Here is a 21,449-nt window from a genome sequence, read left to right as displayed (position 1 = left end):
TATTAAAAAAAAAACATGTGAGTAACACATTTTTTGTCTGTGTATATTTACTTTGAAAAAACAATGACTGTAAAAGCTAATACATATCACATTGGGTTGGGAATCTCATTTTGATAAATGCAGTTATTTTTTAACTCATGTAAATACATGAGTTAAAAATACATGCCTGTTTATTTTCCTTTTATAATATCTACCATGCATATTTTACATTTGAATCTTTGAGGCTGCCTTATAATATGCACTGTTTTCCCAGGTTTTATTTTTAATAAACCAGTGTGTTGATTTTTTCTTAAAGATGCCATGTGATGTGTTTGCAAAATGATGGCTTGAATGTGGTGCTAAAAACGTGGTGCTAAAAAAAAGTCTTCACTAAATTCTGTCATTCTTACATTGTTTTCATGCTTTTTTCTAGGAGGGTTTTCCAAATTCTTCGAGTGAGTGGTTTCTAGTTACAAAATCTAAAAGGGTTTTGTGATTTGTTTCAGAACCAAATTGATTTCCTAATGTGGCCTGTAAATTAACTAAAACCCTTCTTTCCATTGATAACTACTCCATGTAATGCTGGTTATTGTGGTTTTCTGGTTTCCCACTGAAATAGTTGGTATCTATTGGGTGTTTAAGCTTTTAAATTGCCTGGATGATCAAAAGTGTATTCCAATAAGCAGTTAAGAATGAAATTTAACAATCCATAAACTATCTATGTCCCACATTTTCTACTGCACACAGTTCTAAAAGGCACTCTGAAAATCAGGTCATATAAGTCCTGTTTATTTGGTTAGTTTGGGAAAAGTCTATTCCCAAACTCCACAATCATTTTTTTAAATTTTTTAATGTCCTCTTCAGGGCTCTATTCATTTTCATTATATTTACAACAAAGCGTCTACAAATAGTTGTAATTAATTGAAGAACAATGGCATAAGTGATGCTTATAGTTGACAGCATCATTTTTTATGGATCTTGATGGATATGCATGTTCCTTTGAAACAAGTCGGTCTTTATATATATATATAACATTTCAGCCTCTATCTTCTCTCACCATATTTTCCCATATTAATTTTGCTAAAATAAATTTTTAGCAAAATAGGAATTTTAAGTAAATTCCAAAATGCTTATTAAGCTATTTATTTTAGAATATAAACATTTAAAATTCAAATTAGATTTTCAAGATCACTTTGAGTCTTTGAAAAATTTAATTTAAAATCTTTCATCTAGTTATGTATTCATGCAACACGTATTCCTTTCAATGGAACTTTCCTGTTAATTTTCTTCTGTGAGCCAAATAATATAAGAAACTGTCATACTGTAGTTGCTTTCTATTTTACTCTATTTTCTTAATTTCATATTTACCATTTTCATATGGAACTTGTATAAAACGAATACTTATTTCCACATTCCCAGATAGTGAAGCCTTGTGAATAGATCTCCCAAAAATTTTTCATGGAAACTTTCATTATCTGTTTACATACTTATTAGTTCTTAGCAAGGAGACATTTGGCAACAATAAACATAACTAGCCTGAGGATTTATTATGTTATTTCACTCCAGTTTCATTCATTTGACAAATGCATTTCATATTTAACAACATCCATTTATTTTTGCACATTAGCTAGTGTGAATAATTGGTTTGAAAGAAAAAAACAATAACAAAAATACAAGTCAAACAATTTAAGAAAGAAAATGATCATATAAATGGATAAGAACTAAAATATTACCATTAGAAACATCATGCTTTAATGTATTATCAATAGAGCATGCATGGATCCTGTCATCAAAAAAATGTTAATTTTTTAACAAAGAGTAAATGTAGCTAACATATGTACAACTAGCTCTTTTACAAAATACAGATGAAATTTGTCTTTTTCTGGATAATGTCAATTGCTGTTGAAACTAGCTACTGTCTTAGCTCTCTAAACATTATTCTGTAGTTACTAAAAACTGTTATATTTAACTGTGCCTGGAATAATTGTTGACTGTTTCATTCAACTGTCTTAGATTGTTGTTACTTATGATAGTAACAAGTTGTTAAAAGACAATAAATCAATAACTATTTATTATGTGTTTACTCTTCTAAAATGTAGATTTTAAAATTAATCCATATTAGATGAACCCACTAACCATGTAAATGTGCTCTTAGTCCCACTACTGGGTATATACCCAAAGGATTATAAATTATTCTACTACAAAGACACATGCACACGTATGTTTATTGCGGCACTATTCACAATAGCAAAGACTTGGAATCAACCCAAATGTCCATCTGTGACAGACTGGATTAAGAAAATGTGGCACATATACACCATGGAATACTATGCAGCCATAAAAAAGGATGAGTTTGCGTCCTTTGTAGGGACATGGATGCAGCTGGAAACCATCATTCTTAGCAAACTATCACAAGAACAGAAAACCAAACACCGCATGTTCTCACTCATAGGTGGGAACTGAACAATGAGATCACTTGGACTCGGGAAGGGGAACATCACACACTGGGGCCTATCATGGGGAGGGGGGAGGGGGGAGGGATTGCATTGGGGAGTTATACATGATATAAATGATGAATTGGTGGGTGCTGACGAGTTGATGGGTGCAGCACACCAACATGGCACAAGTATCCATATGTAACAAACCTGCACGTTATGCACATGTACCCTAGAACTTAAAGTATAATAAAATAAATAAATAAATAAATAAATAAATAAATAAATAAATAATGTGCTCTTAGTGTAACAGCAATTAATTTTCACCCTCTAGGTCTAGTTAGTAGACTATTTTAAGGGTTTAAGTGTTAATGTTTTTCTCTAATTAATTGTCCAGGTTCAGTAGCAAAATATCAACACCTAACAAATTTGTGTCTTAAAGTTCCTGGCCAAAAATTTCAGTCCAAGAGTCAGACTTAATGGTTTAAACAATAATTTAGAAGACTCTTAAAATTTAGATTTTTACAATGCTAGAGAATAACTCTTGCTGACCATAAAGTGATAATAATAATAAAAATAATGCCATGAGATGTGGCTATAAGTTCATTACTGATAAGTTACTTCAAGTTGAATAGTTGAGATAAAAAGCAAAAGAGGATTTTAAAAGACCCAGATTTCATTATGTGTAGAACAAAAAAGTTTAAATTGGCCACAGTTATTTATAAGATATTATCTTTTTATTGTTTTTATATGAGGAAAAATATAACATCTAGAGTGGAATTGAACTTTTAATATTTTAATAGGAAATATGAAAGTCAATTTTGACTTCTCCAATGAAACTGAGCAACAATTGACATAGATAGTGGATATCAAGTAATTATTTTATTAGAAGAGTTGATAGGTAGAATGGCATCACTTATAAAATTAACAGTATTACTGTAATTCATATATTTTTAAATTTCTTATTTTGCATTTAATAATTACATTTTTTATCATCAAATCTACTGGAGTTATAGAACAGTACTATGTGCTTATTGCCCATATTTCCTCATTATCCATTTGCTCTTCAGTTCTCTGCCAATGTCAATTCACTAATATAACATTACTGAAATGTCACATTGATGAAACTGCAGGGACTTAAGAGTCCAATAATATTCCAGACTCTGGCTAGTACTTTAAATTTACTGTCTCTTTCCATCTTTATTACAGTCCTGAAAGATGCATAGTACCACCCTCATTTTTAAAATGTGAAAACATAGGTAATTCAGATAAAAGCCAAGTGATGGTAACATAATCAAAACTTGGCTTTATGTGACTAAGGTTTATCTTAAAGAAGTCAATATCTTGTTTAATATTCTGTAATAAACTATGTCTATAATATATTAGTACCATAAAAAATCATTAGGAAAGTAAATTTTGCATGCTTTGGAATGCATTGACCTGCATATTTCCAGGTAATATGACCTATATATTACCTGGAAATAATGCCTATGAAACTAAAAATGAATAAAAGGCATCAGTGAAAAACAATACTAATTTTCAATTTCATAAGTTAGAAGAGAAAGATTTCTCTTTATATAAAATTATATATATACATATAACTCTAACATGATTTTTCTAATTTAAAAACTTTATCAAAAGGTTTATTCACACTTTCATGTCCTTTACTTATCTTCCTAAATTTCTGTTCACTCCTCAAGTTCTTTGTAATCTTGACCTTACCAGAAGTTCAGGAGTTGTTCGAAGAATACTCGTATTTGAAATATTTTGATTATATTACATGAACACATATTTTGATAAAACATTAATGAGTAGTGACTACTTTGAACCTTGCAAAAATAGACTGAGAATACTAGAGACTTTTAAATGCCATTTTCTTTAAGACAGTGTCTAAGGAAAATACATCAGAATTATATAACTATTTGGATTTTGTAACAGTCATGTGAAGTAAAATTAATATGCTAGTTAATTAGTGGAGAGATTAATCAAAACTCAATTTCTTCTTTTTTATATATAGTTGCGGTCTATATTTTAAAACATGCAAGAAGGGACATGATAAAACATAACTTTTCCTCACTTTTTCAACACTACATACATAATTTCAAATTAAGGTAAATGTGAAATGTTTCCAACATCCAGTGAAGAAATAATTTATTTGTAAATTTCAGTTATGAAATCTAAGGGACCAGTAGGAAGTAGCAAAGCTCCCAAAATGTTCAAAGTGCTAGTTAAACATCATAGAGCTTTGGAAAAACTTTTTTTCAAAGCAGATGTATTAGTCTGTTCTCATATTGCTGTAAAGAAATACCTGAGACTGCATAATTTATGAAGAAAAGAGGCTTAATTGGCTCATGGTTCTGCAGGCTGTACAGGAAGCATGATGGCATCTGCTGAGCTTCTTGAACCCTCCTCAGAAGCTCACAATCATGGCAAAAGGTAAAGGAGGAGGAGGCATGTCACATGACCAGAACAGGAGCAAGAGAGAGCGAGGGGGTAGGTGCTCCACAGTTTTAAATAACCAGATCTCAGAAGAACTGACACTATTGCAAGGACAGTACCATGGGGGATGCTGCTAAACCATGAGTAATCCTCCCCTGTGATTCAATCATCTCCCATTCAGTCCCCACTTCCCACACTGGGGATTAGATTTCAATGAGATGTGAGCAGGGACACACATCCAAACTATATCAGCAGATATATATTAGAAACAGATGGCAGACAGCTTGGAGAACAAGATGACAAAATGGGCAGGTAAATTCACTGATGAAGCATCAGTGATTAGTATATTCATAAACTAAAAGAAAATAATTTATACTTGTAGTCATAAATGGTAATACAGCAAGGATTCGGAATTTCTGTGTGTGTGTCTGTGTGTGTCCATTTGTTTTTGTGTGTCTAATCTGTTGAACTATCTATGTCTTTGGCCTACTATTTTATGTAAAACTGTAAATTTATAATCCAAGTAAGAAACTTGGTAACATGAAAATGTCACATTATTATGATTTTCTCTTCCTTTAATGAGAAGGCACTATAATGAGAATGTTGTGGTTCTGGCTGGCAAGAGACAATAAAGTATGAATATCTCCACATTCTTTGTGTTGAAAGGTTCCTTAGATAGTTCTAAATAACAGGTGCTGGTGCAATACTAGAGCTTTACTTCCCTGAAATATATAAGGGACTTCTAGATTTGAGAATGTTGCATGGCTCTTGTGTGAGTACTCTTATTTTGCAATAGTCTTAGATAATAGTAACAGCAGTTACTCAAACTGTAATTTACTAAAGATAAATTCCTAAGGAGTATGGAGCACAGTAAACCACATGCTTATGTTTAGTGGGGTTTCTTTGGAAAAGACACCCTTCTCACCCAACCACTACTTGCTGTAGGAACGGAAAGAGACAACTCAAGACGACAGAGGTAGGTTCTCCAACATTAAAAATTAATGCTGCAATTCATTACACATTTTTAATTGGATGATGTTCACTATTAATGCTTTCAGAAAGAAAAAAACAAGTCTATTTCACGTAAGACATACTGTTTTCTTTTTGAACTGCCATCACTTTTTTATTTTTGAAAATAAACTTAAGCTCTAGTTTTAAAAAACCTGCATCATTTACTTTTATTACGTGTAATCATAAGGTACAGACTGCCCTGTGGTTTTAATGTTTAGAACTTAGATATTTAATTAAATTTGATATTATATCAATAATATACAATAGTGTTCAATATATAATAGTGATCAATAGGTGTTTGTTGAATCAAACGGCCATATATAACTTCAAAGGTACAATTTTTCAGGGTAAATTTAAAGTATTATTAACGTTCTCTTCAAAAAAGGAAGCTTCCTGTCTCTTCCCAATTTTGGTCCATTAATATATTAGAGTTCTCTTCAAAACATATACTGTTGTTATTTTTTTTCAGGAGAGATTTCAGGTCTGACTCTTTAATATTCTTCATCAGAATTAATCAGATTTACAACCAAGGTCACATTTCACAGAATTCCATAAATTGAAAAACTTAAATTTCTCTTAAAGATGATGGCTGGCTAGCATCTTACTCCTTTGTTTTTCCCATAACAACAATTCACACTTGTATAAAAACTTCAAACACTTTAATAACCATCTTCAAAATAATCTAATAATCTAATAATCATTGTTACTGTAGGTCTATAACTAGCTGCTTCTTCAGTGTCTTTAATTTTCAATTACAAGCAACATTTTCCTAAAAAGTAAACATCTAGTTATGGATTAACTAAAAGATCACTTTCAAGTGTCATTCTATGAGATAGGGAGTGACTTCTCAATAGAAAACTACTTTTTTTTCTTTTTCTTTGAAAATGGAGTGAGACATGAAAAATCAACTACTAAATATTTATGGTAGAATATTCTTAAAATAGATTATTTCTGTAGAAGTTGTGAGTTTTAATATGAGTTTTAGCATTCTAAAATTCAACTTGATTTTATAAAATAGCGGTAATATCTCACAGATAATGTAGTCTTCTGACCTTTACTTTAAAATCATTTAAATAAAATACTAAGTTTTTCCCCTCTCTGTTGATTGTGCTGAGCTAAAATAATTAGAGACCACTTAAACAATGTTCAAGATTACAATCATTTCGAAGCATTCTGGCACAGAGAAAAGTTTGAGTTCAAGTATGATTTTCATACTGAAAAATATCAGAAATGATAGTTTCTATTGCTTTTTATTTGGGAAATTGTCGACTACAAAGTTGTATTGTTCTAGTTGCAGAATTATGGAATTTGAAAGCTAGAAGTACTCTTGATCTCCTTTATATCTGTGTTTTTTTTTTTCTGCCCCTCTTCTCATGAGTCCAAAATACACATATGTACCTTTCTAATATTCACAATAACATTTTCTGAATGGACAAACTAGACCTCAAATATCCTATTCAAGTTTACAAAGACCATATATGTAAGAAACAAAATTCAAATTTAGATATGGTCTACCCCAAATTTCCTTCCACTATGCCAGGCTGCCTTTCCCTGCTAAACTTACATCAGAGTGGCAAATGATTTAACCAAGTACACAAACAAGCTGGGAAGGAGTCAACAAGGACTAGAAATGAGACTGCCCGATCTCTAGACACATATTCTTATCAATGCCACACTCACCATGTTTAAAAACCTCAATCAGCTTATTAATCATCCTTTCTACTCTTTACCTCATAATTGCAGTTTAATAAGAGCTATACTTTATTAGTTATTCCCTAGTTAACAGTTTTTTCCTAGTTAACGACATAGTTTTATAGGCTATTTCCAGTCTATAAATTTCTAAAACTTAGAGGAAAGAGAAAAGAATGATGGAACAATGCTTTCTTGACAATTTCAGGCCTTATGCTTTTCCTCAATTTCCCTCAAACACAGTTTCTAGACTAAAATGCTGTGAATAAATAATACTTGGACTTCATGTGGTCCAAGCTGCTCTTCTCTTTTAAAGAGAATAAAATTGAGTCCGAATTACTTTTCATAAAGATGTTCTCATAAATACACTTACAATTCAAATACATACATATATGAAAATTTATATTCAGAAATTAGTAATTTAAGGTATATATTATATACTCCATATTCCATTATCTATTTATTGCCTCTTAGCAGCAGAGCCTTGCTCTGTTGCCCAGGCTGAAGTGCAGTGGTGTGATCATAGCTAACTGAGGACTCAATCTCCTGAGCTCAATCGATCCTCCCACCTCAGCCTCCTGAGTAGCTGGGACTACAGGTGCACAGAACCACACCTGGCTAATTTTTGTATATTTTGTAGAGTAAGGGTCCCACTATATTGCTCAGGCTGGTCTCAAGGTCCTGGGCTCAAGCAATTCTCCCACCTCAACCTCCCAAATTGCTGGAATTATAGGCATGAGCCATTGCACCTGGCTCATAAATATTTTTGAATGAAGAAATTACAGAATTGGCTTCATATGGGCTAGATCTGTGGAAACTTGCATCTTCTGATTGTGTTATTTGAAAACTTCCCCTGAAATAAAACACTTACCATATGGATGGATTATATTTTTTAATGTTTATAAATGCCAGAATTTTGCAAAGCTCTGAGTATATGATAGATGGTGAATGTCTACTAAATAGGCAATCTTCTACCCTGCTTCTTTGTCGGTAAAGTTTTCCTCTTACTATGGAGCAAGAAAATGTCAGATACTCTCTTTCCTAGCTCTGATGCATCTAAAGGACGATGATATTCATCCATCCATCCATCCATCCATGTATCAATTCCTCCAATATACATAATAGACAATATGTCAGGGAATTGCTCTAGGTACCTAGAATATTTAATTAAATCCCCGTCTTCTTGTAGCACACACTCTAGTATAGGAGAAGAAGAATCAATAAACACAAAATATTAGTACAACATTGTTGTTGACAATGGAATTGTAAAAAATGTATATTTAGGGCTTTTAAGAGAGATTTTCCTCCCTGATATAAGCCAAGCCCTTGAAAATTCCATCTTCATGTTGATTAAATTCCATCATAGAGTGCTTTTTATAATATATGACAACATTAATATCTGCATCAATTTATTAATCTGAATCTCATACATACCATTTGGAAAGAAGTCCACTAATGTTAAGGAAAATGTTTTCTCTTTGTTTTTGTAGAAAACAGTATCCATTTAAAAATAAAGTGATACGAATACATGACACAGGAGAATAGCAACAATGGCTCATATATTCATTTATTCACTTAATGTAAGTGCCTACTATGTGCTAGGCACATATAGTTTATCTTTATATTTTCTTAATGACTTGTGGAAGTGATTTTCACATTGTAGGCCTGTAACTGCTTACTATCATGATGTGTGGTTTATATAATAACACATAAATACATGCAATGATAGTTCTTGAGTTCACACAGTGTGGAATTATTATGCATGCTACACACACACACACACACACACACACTTCCAGGTATGCACTAATTAAATATTAATATACATGTGTACATACAACATGCTACCTTCTTGATTGGCAAGTTTAAAATTATATTATTGAAATGTGCTTATTCTACTTGAAATAAACCTCAATATCCATCTTTGGAATCTACTTTTGCTTTAGCTACTATCCCTAGTCCTTCTAACTATAAACAGTATTAGGCATGAACTCCTAGTAATCTATTTCATTATGAAGTTCTTATCACCAAAATCAATTATTTTTTCATAAAAGCTATAAAATTACCCTTTCAATATATTAGAGGAAGTATGTAATGTTAGAACAGATTCAGAATAGCTTTCTTTAACAAATATTAGTTTTCTAAAATACTTATTTTTCAAAATCTTCATTTGTTACTTATTATTAACAGGAAATTTGAAGTCTTCTACTTTACTTTCAAACTTACCTAAAATCAGGCTTCCTCTCTAATTCAACCTTATTTTACATTACTTCAGTATATGGAACCTCTGGCTCAGACATACTCTTCAATGTTCCACAATTATACATTCATATTTTACCTTTTACCTTTGTTTAAATGGTTTTCTTCTACCTCTTTCCTTACTTAAATCCCAATTATCATTCTAGGCACAAATCATGTATAGTGCCTTTAAGAAGTCTCTCTAAGTCAATTCAACCACTATAATTGCTTCTCTTCTAAACAATGTTTTCTGCCATATTCAGAAAATTCAATACCATATTAAAGGGCTAACTTTTCATGAGTTTAGATATAACCAAAGAAAAGCTTGAGTAGGATCTGATTACTCACTATTACAGAGGCACTGTGGGTTTTCAAACTGCAAGTAACTATGAAAACGGAATGTATCCTGGAAAGTACAGAGACAATCAGAAGGAGGCACCTGGAAACCACTTGTGGGGATGCAGGGAGCAGTGAGCATTCAATAAATGACTATTGGATAATTTAGTGATTAAAAACTATATTAATTTTTGTTCAACTATTTTACTAACTAAGCTATATGTTTTAGTCCATAGAAGAATAAAAGATCACTGGATTTGGAACAACAACAAAAAAAGATGAATTCAAGTTGCTGCTCTTCTTTGCTAATTTTTTGTGTGAAAAGCAAATTAAATTCCTGAGTTTCATTTATGTTAGCTGTGAAAGAAATATCATTATACATGAGAAAAGATAAATAAATGTATAAAGCTATAAATTACTCTAACAATAAAAGCATTATTATATATTGCAAAGCATACTTTAAGCATCAAATGAGGAAATTAATTAAGAAAAGTAATATCATTTAGTAAATTCAAATATTTTGCCTAAATATTACATAAATGAGGAAATCTCTTGCTATCCCCATTTTATAAATGGCAGTTTTTGAATGAGAATGTAATCTCTTTCATAACTTTGTAAACCAGATGAAAGATCAGAAATCTAGATAGCAGAAGACTGCTTTGGCCTTTTTGTAAGGAAATAGCAAAGCCTAAAAGGAAAGGGACAGAAAATTTAGGAAGTTCTCTAAGAAAAGACATACTGCCTGAGATGGTCAGCATGTTAAAAGTATACTCCTCCTGGTCTTATTATATTTGACACACAGAAAAGAAAGACAATTCTACTCTGGGGTTGTTTTGTAATGATGCAAGAGAATCACAAAACATACAACAACAAACAATGAAGACAACAGGTACTATTCTTCCGGGCCTTACAATACCCAAGGCAATATATCACATGCTTTATGTATACTTTTACTCAGTTTTTCCTCACTAAAACTATGATATAAACATTACTATTTACATTTTACAGAGAGTAAACTTAATGTTACAGGTTAAACATTTTACCCAAGGGCACACAACTCATATGTGATGGTGGAACTGGGATTTTAAATCTGAATTTTTCTGATTCCAAAGAATACATGTTATAAAATTATAACAACAATAAAAGAGAAACATCGAGAAAAGTTCTAATGCAAAGCTAAAAAAAAAAAAAGTATTCTTTTTTCTTTCTTTCCTTTTTTTTTTTTTTTTTTTTCTTGAGACGGAGTCTTCGCTCTGTCGCCCAGGCTGGAGTGCAGTGGCGCGATCTCAGCTCACTGCAAGCTCCACCTCCCGGGTTCACGCCATTCTCCTGCCTCAGCCTCCTGAGTAGCTGGGACTACAGGCGCCCACCACCACGCCCGGCTAACTTTGTATTTTCAGTGGAGACAGGGTTTCACCGTGTTAGCCAGGATGGTCTCAGTCTCCTGACCTCGTGATCCGCCCGCCTTGGCCTCCCAAAGTGCTGGTATTACAGGTGTGAGCCACCGTGCCCGGCCAAAAAAAGCATTTTATTAATAGCTTTATAAGGTGACAAGTTTTGAGACAGGGAGAGAAAGCTAAAGGAAAAAGAGCTTTCAGGATACCAAAGCTGTAACTGGTTGACTCAGGGCCATGGAGGCTTAGGGCCCAAGGATTTTGATTTCTACAGAAAAATAGACCAAGCCAAATATTTTAGTTAAGCAACTAAGAGTAGGTTTCTTGTAAGCTGAACCAATTAGACCATGTGCCTAGATACTTGAGACTTCCATACTTTAGCCCAATAGATGCTTCTTTTAAAATTATGCTTAGGTGGTGATTATAAAGAACACTTATTAAGCACTGATTTTGTACCAGTTTGTGTTCTAACCGGTAGGCATTTGATCCCAAAAACAACTGTACAAGGAGGTACTTCTATTATCATTCCTATTTTAAAGATTAAGTCCTCATTCAAATCCTGGCAAATTTACATCAGAGACCATAGTCATTATTATATAATAATGATGTTGTTATAGTTACTTAGCAACTACAGTGATTAAGCAAGTACTATTTCATTCATAATCATTTTATTTTTTAAAAACTTCATTTTTCTAAAGTAGTTTGCCTTAAATTGTTACTTATTAAACACATTCAGAGATTAGTATTGTTTTCAGTAATATTATTTGTTGACAAGTAGTTGGAATTACAGTGAGAACTGCATTATTTCAGTTTCTTGGAGAATGTGTTAAAAATGAACTCTACATAATTACATCCCTAAAATCTGTAATTCAATATCATATAAGTGAATGATGAAACTTGCATATTTGAAAATAGTTGATGATTTATTGAGCTATTCATGTGTTAACAATCAGGTAATACATTATAAACAGAAGTTTTGAAATTCTAAAGTGAAAAAGCAATTTTTTGTTTTTGTTTTTAATTTGTTTATTTTTTTACCTATAATGCTCCAAAGTGATATCATATGAGTTTGTAATATGCAATGCATAAAATTATCATTACTCATTAATATGTATTGACACAGGCTGATTACTTCTGAAATGGAATATAGATTTTGAAATTCGATAAATTTGATACATTATGTTAACAACTAAAAAATTTATATTAGGTGAATAATTTAAACTTAAAATATTTATTTCTTAACTATATAGACTAGGGCTATATTTCAATGACGAGATTCTATAATCATATAAGAAAAATTCAAGCTCTCGAAGGTCTTTGAAACTTGGAAAATATTTTAAAATTAGACATACAGGCCGGGCGCAGTGGCTCACGCCTGTAATCCCAACACTTTGGGAGGCCGAGGCGGGCGGATCACGAGGTCAGGAAATCGAGACCACCCTGGCTAACATGGTGAAACCCCGTCTCTACTAAAAACAAAAAATTAGCCAGGCGTTGTGGCAGACACCTATAGTCCCAGCTACTGGGGAGGCTGAGACAGGAGAATGGCGTGAACCCAGGAGACGGAGCTTGCAGTGATTGCACCACTGCACTCCAGCCTGGGCGACAGAGCGAAACTCTGTCCCCCCCAAAACAAAAACAAAGACAAAAACAAAATAAATAAATAAAATAAAATTAGACATATTAAAATTATTTCAAAAGTAAATTAAATTTTATCAAAATGAACTTGCATGTATTAATAAATATAAATGATTATAATCTAATAAAGCCAAGTACTTGGATGAAAAGTGAAAGTCAGAGAATCATTTTGAAGTTTTCATTTATCTGGAGAGCACCATCTGGATCACTGAATTTTTCACTTTCAATCAAATATTGATTTTGTATTTGTGTGTGTGTGAGCCTATATATATGTATATATACAACTGTAATACCAATGAGTAATAAAACTTTCAAAAATAACAATAAGTATAATTAAGTATGAAGACTTCATTTTAAAGTAAAAAGACTTAATTATTGCCATATTTTAGAAGATATCTCAAAATCTCTAGGGTTAAATAAGGACTTTGAAAAAAATTACTCTCTATTCCCCTGAAATAGCACAAGATACAGTTATTTTTTAAATGTTTACATTTTTTCAGAGTTGATAATTGCAATATAAGACTCACTGAAATCATTATCTTTATATTCTCTCTCTACATATATAACAAATATGTTATATAAATATATGTTTGATATATACGTATATTTCTCACCAAATTAAAGGTAATAGATGTATGTGACAGATTTATGAATATAAAGTTATCATTAATAGACATAATCAAACTCTTACATATGAATGGAAATAGTTTTTGAAAACATGTTTTCTGACAGTATAATATTATTTAAAGCTCTTCTATTTAAAAAAATTTTTGAAAATTATCCTTACATAGTATCTATTAAATCAGTGGCGAAAGGCCAAGACACACTACTTTCGTATATAAATCTAACATTTTACAATTAATCTAAACAATTCTTTTAAAATTAAATGATCAAAGAATTCAATATGATTCACAGGGTGTGGGGGGCAGGAGATATTGAAGCCCAGAATACAATTAAAATAAAAACTGATGCAGTTAATTTTAGAAATAATTTAATTTTGTTTATATCAAAAGAGTATATTTAAAGAAAGAAAAAATCTAAATGCACATTTTTGGGCAGTTCAGGTTGCTGGCATCCTACCCCCATCTGAAAAAGAATTCTTGCTGGCATTAGGTTCCATCAATTCGTTTGTGATTTCTAAATTAATTTTGAAGGAAACCACAACTTACTTGAAGATCCTGCTGAGTGTCTGTGTGCCTGATTTTTTTTTCCTCTTTTCATAGACAAAGCACTTCCACTGGTCATGGAAAGAAGGTCTAAATCCGTGTCTTCTCTGCTTACAAGTCTTGCCTGGGAGCAATGGAAGAGAATGTATACAATCATGAAACAAAATATGGCATTTTCTGAATACAGCTCACATTACCCCAAATAAACAAACAGGCTCTGTCAAACAACCTTCTTCAAAATGATACCACAATCCTTTATTGCTGCCCAGGCAGAACAAATGCACTATGTCAAAGCATTTTTTGCAAATAAGAGTCGATTGTAAAATTGAGGATTGCTATTTGAGTCTGCACAACAAAAGAAAACATTTTAGTACAGTAATTTTGATGAAAATCAGTCTCAAAGTTAGCTGATGGAACTTTAAAGAGCTTGACATTATTTATTTGCCACGTATATTATTTAATTCTTAATTGAATGTTAGACATGTCATATTGGGTTTTTTTTGCAATAATTATATGTTGCCACTTACATGTATTAGTCTTATCAATAAAATTCTCTGAAATGCCTTTCATCCCATTCTTGCATACCATTAAGGTACAGACAATCTTTAGCTTCTCATTAGAACCATTATCAATATAAAAATATTACATGTAAGTCTAATTTTGGGATAATTATAAATATGTAGATGTTTCAGGACATTATTTAATGAACATAAAAATTAAATTATCTATTTTATCTCAAATTGCCTTTGAACTTTTATTACTTAGACCAAATCTAAGTGTCAAAAATAATTGCATCTTACCTATAAAACATTGTTGTACATAATGTTGAATATCATTACATAAAGATATATTAGAATTCAGTTCTGAAATAGGGGGAAGTGCTATGAGGGAAAGCAAAGCAGCCTCAAAGTAGCTGGGATTTAACCAAAACCACACCATGCTTGAAATCCTGTGAAAATGCATTGTTCTTAATGTTTGATGTTAGGAAAACTTAAGTATAGCAAAATAACAGCATAAAACCACCACTGTGGTTAAAAAGCTGTCTCCATATGATGAGCTACAAAGACTCAAGGAACTAGAATCCAAAAATGATCCTCTTTAAAATTCAGATATTTGCCCTTCACCTTTACATCCGCCTCCCACCTTCTTCCTACTCTTAAACATATGAACTTACATTTATTTATTTAATATACTTATATTTTTCCAAATTCATTTATGTTTTCCCTGATTTATTTGGTCTTAATTGACAAACAAAAATTGTATACATGTATCATGTACAACACGATGTTTTAAAATATGTATACACTGTGGAATGGCTAAATTGAGCTAATTAACATACGTATTGCCTCACAAACTGTTTTTAAGTAAGCAAGTATTGCTTTTGCTGAGTTCAGAATATAAACCATTGTATAATGTCAATCATTTCTTAATGCAACTGGCTAAGTAATATAATTACATTGTCAAAAAACCTTGGTAGAAAACATTAAAATAAAATAAATAAAAATTGGCTTCCAATTTATACTTGTAATTTGTATGAAAAATGCTATACATTACTTTTGAAATGTATTTCAACAGTATACAAGAGTACATGTCTACCATTAGAATAACTTCATTAGAAAAGTTCCATCAATGGTAAACCTTAAAAAAATAAAAAAAATTAAAAAAACAGTCAAAAGTTAAGGGGAAACATGAAAGCAATACCACAATTTTGGTGAGACTACTTAGATAACAAGAAAAAAACATGTGAGCCGCATAAGGGACCCTTCTGCAGACTAAAGAGGCTTTAAGATTATAAGCCTTAATATTGTAAAATGAGGTTTATTTATTTAAATGTAATGACATAATTTCACTACACCTATTTAGAAAGCAGAATTCCCACTCTACCCTGAATAAGACAAAACCTACAGTCAAGAAAATATTTGTAAATAAACACCTTCCAAAAAATTTATTATCATCTAAGCCATTAACATCCAAAGATGATTTTTTCCAAAGTAAAAAATAACTAGTGTCAGTTACTAATTTGGTCAATTATATAGGAAATCAGCTTTAGAAGTAAAATTATGAGAAACACATGGCTTCACAATAATGCCATTTAGCAGCTTAAAAGCAAACCTAGAAATTTCATAAATGGGCTAGTTAATGTCTTTCAGTGAATCTGGCACAGCCATTCATATGCAACAATATTTAGATCCTGTTTTTGAAAATATTGGCTTCCCAACTAAACATCATTCTCTGCTTAACGTTAAAAAATAGAGAAATGGTAAAGAAGATGCAGATTATTTTCAATGTCATGTAAATTGTATATACAGTCATCCCTCAGTACTTGTGGGGCTTTGTTCCAGGACTTCCACAGATAACAAAATCCATGGATGCTCAAGTCCCTTATATAAAATGGAGAATTATTCGCATATAACCTATGCATATTCTCCCTTATAGTTTAAATAATCTCTAGATTACTTCTAATACCTAATTAAATGTAAATGCAATAAAATAGTTGTTATATTGTATTGCTTTTTTGTTTGCACTATTTTTATCGTTATATTGTTATTTTTTGTTTGTTTGAATATTTTCAGTTCAGAGTTGGTTGACAGACATGGAGGGCCAAAGGATTATAAATCATGCTGCTATAAAGACACATGCACACGTATGTTTATTGCGGCACTATTCACAATAGCAAAGACTTGGAATCAACCCAAATGTCCATCTGTGACAGACTGGATTAAGAAAATGTGGCACATATACACCATGGAATATTATGCAGCCATAAAAAAGGATGAGTTTGTGTCCTTTGTAGGGACATGGATGCAGCTTGAAACCATCATTCTTAGCAAACTATCACAAGAACAGAAAACCAAACACCGCATGTTCTCACTCATAGGTGGGAACTGAACAATGAGATCACTTGGACTCGAGAAGGGGAACATCACACACCGGGGTCTATCATGGGGAGGGGGGAGGGGAGAGGGATTGCATTGGGAGTTATACCTGATATAAATGACGAATTGATGGGTGCTGACGAGTTGATGGGTGCAGCACACCAACATGGCACAAGTATACATATGTACAAACCTGCACGTTATGCACATGTACCCTAGAACTTAAAGTATAATAATAAAAAAAAAACTGAAGATAGCTGATCACACATTTGACAGTCATTCTATAAAAAGGTATGTTGGATTCTAAAATACAATATTTTCTATGGTTATAATAAACAATCTCAAGTTAATGTCAGATAAGAATTTTCTCACATACAACATAATGGCAAATACTTATTAGACTGTAATTTTGCAAAATTCTTTTAGGTCTTTGTTTTTGGAACAGATCTCTTTTATCTCCCTACCTACAAGGTTTATAATTGCCGCTCTCCCCACCCCTACCCTATATTTTCACAATGAAATGAGGGATGTACATTTTGGGACAGAACTTTCCAAGCATTTGGATTCTGATTCACCTTCAACTTTGGCAACTTAATTTAAAAAGAAATTCTTTCTCATATATTAAACAATACAGATTTCCTCCTCTTCTGCACTTTTTTCATAAACAAGATTGTATTAATTATTAATTCTAAAAGTATTTTCTTTTTGGAAGTGAAGATATACAAAACAGCACACATAAAAACAAATGTATATGTACTTATTACCCAGATATTTCTTTAAAGAGAGAAAGCAAGTTTTATAAAGATGAAGTCTCCTTACATGCTACTGTGATTTTCTACCTATTTATTAAACATTTTAGAATATTATTTCAAAATTAACATAAATGATACATTTTTCTGCCGCTTGCTTTTTTCACTGTACATTATATATGTAAGATCTAGATTTAGTTCATTTATTTTAACTGTTAGAATAATTTGCAAATTATGGCAAAATTATGATTATACCATAAATATACCACATAATTATTTGTAATATATCTAGATGTCTGAGTGATTTTAAAAGCTTTTTAATTTCATGTAAAGAAAATGAATTATGCATATTCCTAAATTCATAATACATCATCTTTTCACAAAATCCTTTTCTTATGTAATAAGACAGATGTCTTGTTGTATAACATATGTGGGTAGGGAAGGCACTTTAAATATTTAAAAGAAATAATGTACATGCTATAAAGTGCAAAGACCTTAAACATGAAGTTCAACTCCCATAGAAGTTTAAAAAAAAAACTGCCATAGAAGTTACAAAAAATAGCACTGATTTCCCTATGCACCCTACACCCAGCATGCCTCAATGACATTTCACATAACGAAATCATGATCAACAAAACCAGAAAACAGACACTGTATCAATACTATTACTAAACTATTGACCTTATTAGGATTTCGCTAGCTTCCACATGCACTAATGTTTTCTTGTTTGCACTTCTATGACATTTTATCATATATATAAATGATGCATACATACATGTATAGATTATGTATTATATTAATATGTATAGATTCAACTGTCATCACAATCAGGACATGAATCTGTTCCATCTTCCCAAAGAAACTCTCTTGCTCTCGTTTATAGTCATATCCTTTCCCCAACCTAAACATGACAACTAATCACGTGTTCTCTATTACTATAATGTGATTTTAAGGATGTTATATTAATGAAATAATATGCCATGTAATCTTTTGAGATTAGCCCTTTTTAACTCAACACAATGTCCTTGAGATCTATGGAAATATTTGTATATGCCAACAGCTTTCTTGTTTATTGCTTTTTAGTTGTGTGTTGTATATCCATTGTATGTATGTACCATCATTTCTTTATTCTTTTAACCATTCAATGAGATTTGAGTTGTGGTAAGTTTTGGCTATTATGAATAACACTGCTATGAAAATTTATGTACAGTTTTTTGTTTGAATGAAAGTTCACTTCTCTAGGAAAAATGCTCAGAAGGGTAATAATTAGGTCACATGTTAAGTGCATATTTAACTTTATAAAAGCTTATAAAGTTTCTGAAGGTACCAGAGTCTTTACAAGCTTATAAAGCTTATAAAGATTTTTTCTCCAGTGGCTGTACCATTTTCACCAGCAATGTATGAGAGATATAGTTGCTCTGCATACTTGTCAACATTTGATAATTTCAGTAATTTTTATTTTAACCACTCTAATAGGTGTAGAGTGGTATTGGTTATTTCTCTAAGTGAACAACTTTTCATTTACTTTTGACAGAAAGAAAGAGAATATGAATGTTTCTCTGATTATGTGGTTTGACTTTTTATTTCTTTTTATTTTCTAAATTGTGTTTTCCTAAGGGCTGTTTTTAAATATGAACTAGAATTGATTTATATGTTTCATGGTTTAGGTTTTTTGCCTATACCAGGTTTGTGGATGTATCTCACTGTTTTCTTCAATAGGTTTTATTTTTTATTTATTTTATTATATTTTACTTTTTTTGGAGACAGGGTCTGGCTCTGTTGCCCAGGCTGCATTGCAGTGTGTGATCTTAGTTCACTGCAAAGTCTGCCTCCCCGGTTCAAGGGATTCTCGTGCCCCAGCCTCCTGAGTAGCTGGGATTACATGCACTTATCACCATGCCCAGTTAATTTTTGTATTTTTGATAGAGATGGAGTTTCGTCATGTTGACCAGGCTGGCCCCAAACTCCTGGCTTCAAATGATCCACCCGCCTCGGCCTCCCAAAGTGCTGGAATTACAAGCGTGAGCCACCATGCCAGGCCTCTTCAACAGGTTTTACAATTTTGACTTTTAAATTCAGGCTTATAATTCATCTTAAATTCATTTTTCATAAAATAAGAAGTAGGAGTAAAGATTATTTTTTCATATAGTTATCTAGTTGTCCAGCACTATGTGTAGAAAGGGTTATCTTCCCCACCCTTGAATTGTTTTGAAACTTTATAGAAAATTAATTGACTTTATAAGTGTGGGTATTTTTCTGGACTCCCTATACTTTCCATTGATAGATTCTTGTATCTTAACACATACATAAATATATACACACACACATATATATGTGTATATTTGTGTATATATGTGTATATATGTGTTTATGTATATATGTGTATATATGTATATGTGTGTACATATATATTTATGTACATATATATACACACACACATATATACACACACACACACACACACGCATATATATATATACCAGTCTCAATTACTGGGGATTGATAGCAAGTCTTGAATTCTGTGTAGCATGAGTCTTACTATTCTTTTTTCAAGATTGCATTTGCTATTCTAGGTCCTTTCCATTTCCATACACAGTTTAATATCAGTGTGTACATTTCTACCAAAAATTTTACTGGAAATGCTTTGAATCTACAGAACATTTGGGGAGAACTGACTTCTTACAATTTGAGTTTTTCAACTTATTTATAAATAAGTATGTCTCTGACATTTTTTAAAGCAGTGCTTTGCAGTTATTAGTGTAGAGGGCTTGCACATTTCAATGTTAACATTTATTTTTAAATATTTTACATTTTTTGACACTGTCATGAATGCAATTTTTAAATTTAATTTTTAAAGTTTATTGCTAATATTTAGAAATGTAGCATATTTTAAATTAATATTTATTGTGTATCCTTGAGTAAATTCACTTATTACATCTAAAGTGTTTGTGAGGATTTCTTAAGACTTTTATGTACAATAAGATGTCATCTGTGAAAATCAGATGGTCTTTTCCAATCAGATTTTCTTGCCTTGTTCCTGATATTAGGTACAAAACATCGGGCCTTTAACCACTAAGTGTACCAAGTTAAGAAAGTGTCTTCTAGCCCTAATTTTCTATGAATTTTTACCACAAATCTGTTGAATTTGTGGTAAACATTTTCTGCATTTATTGAGATAATGATTTTTCTCCTTTTTATGTTAATGTGGTAAATTAGAATTCTACCTTTACTGGATATAGAATTGCAAGTTGACATTTTTTTCTTCCACTTTCTTCTGGATGTCAATATTTATGATCAATAGTGAATCATCCTCCTTACAAACGGTCTCCTGTATATCATGTATACTTTAGCTGCTTTAAATTTTTTTCTTTTGTGTTGGTTTTCAGCAATTTGATTATGATGTGCATAGGTGTAATTTTTGTGTTAAACTTTTAAAATCAGTTTTCTCATATTTCTCATCAAACTTTAAATATTTTCAGTGATTAGTTTTCACATATTT

The 21,449-nt window shown here is 31.6% G+C and overlaps 1 protein-coding gene across 1 annotated transcript in view; it reads right to left on the bottom strand.

Annotated features, from left to right (window-relative positions):
* Window positions 1–14,133: 14,133 nt before the first annotated feature.
* The window catches only part of LOC104655968 (leucine-rich repeat and IQ domain-containing protein 1), a 268,433-nt gene continuing 261,117 nt past the window's right edge, over window positions 14,134–21,449 (bottom strand). Inside the window, exon 15 of the mRNA XM_030939711.1 lies at window positions 14,134–14,449. Coding sequence (XP_030795571.1) covers window positions 14,297–14,449 — 153 coding nt within the window. The 3' untranslated portion in view covers window positions 14,134–14,296. The remainder of the gene's footprint in view (window positions 14,450–21,449) is intronic.

This window comes from Rhinopithecus roxellana, chromosome 10 (assembly GCF_007565055.1).
Source record: "Rhinopithecus roxellana isolate Shanxi Qingling chromosome 10, ASM756505v1, whole genome shotgun sequence".
In the NCBI taxonomy this organism is placed as follows: Eukaryota; Metazoa; Chordata; class Mammalia; order Primates; family Cercopithecidae; genus Rhinopithecus; species Rhinopithecus roxellana.
This window is presented reverse-complemented; position numbering and strand designations above follow the sequence as displayed.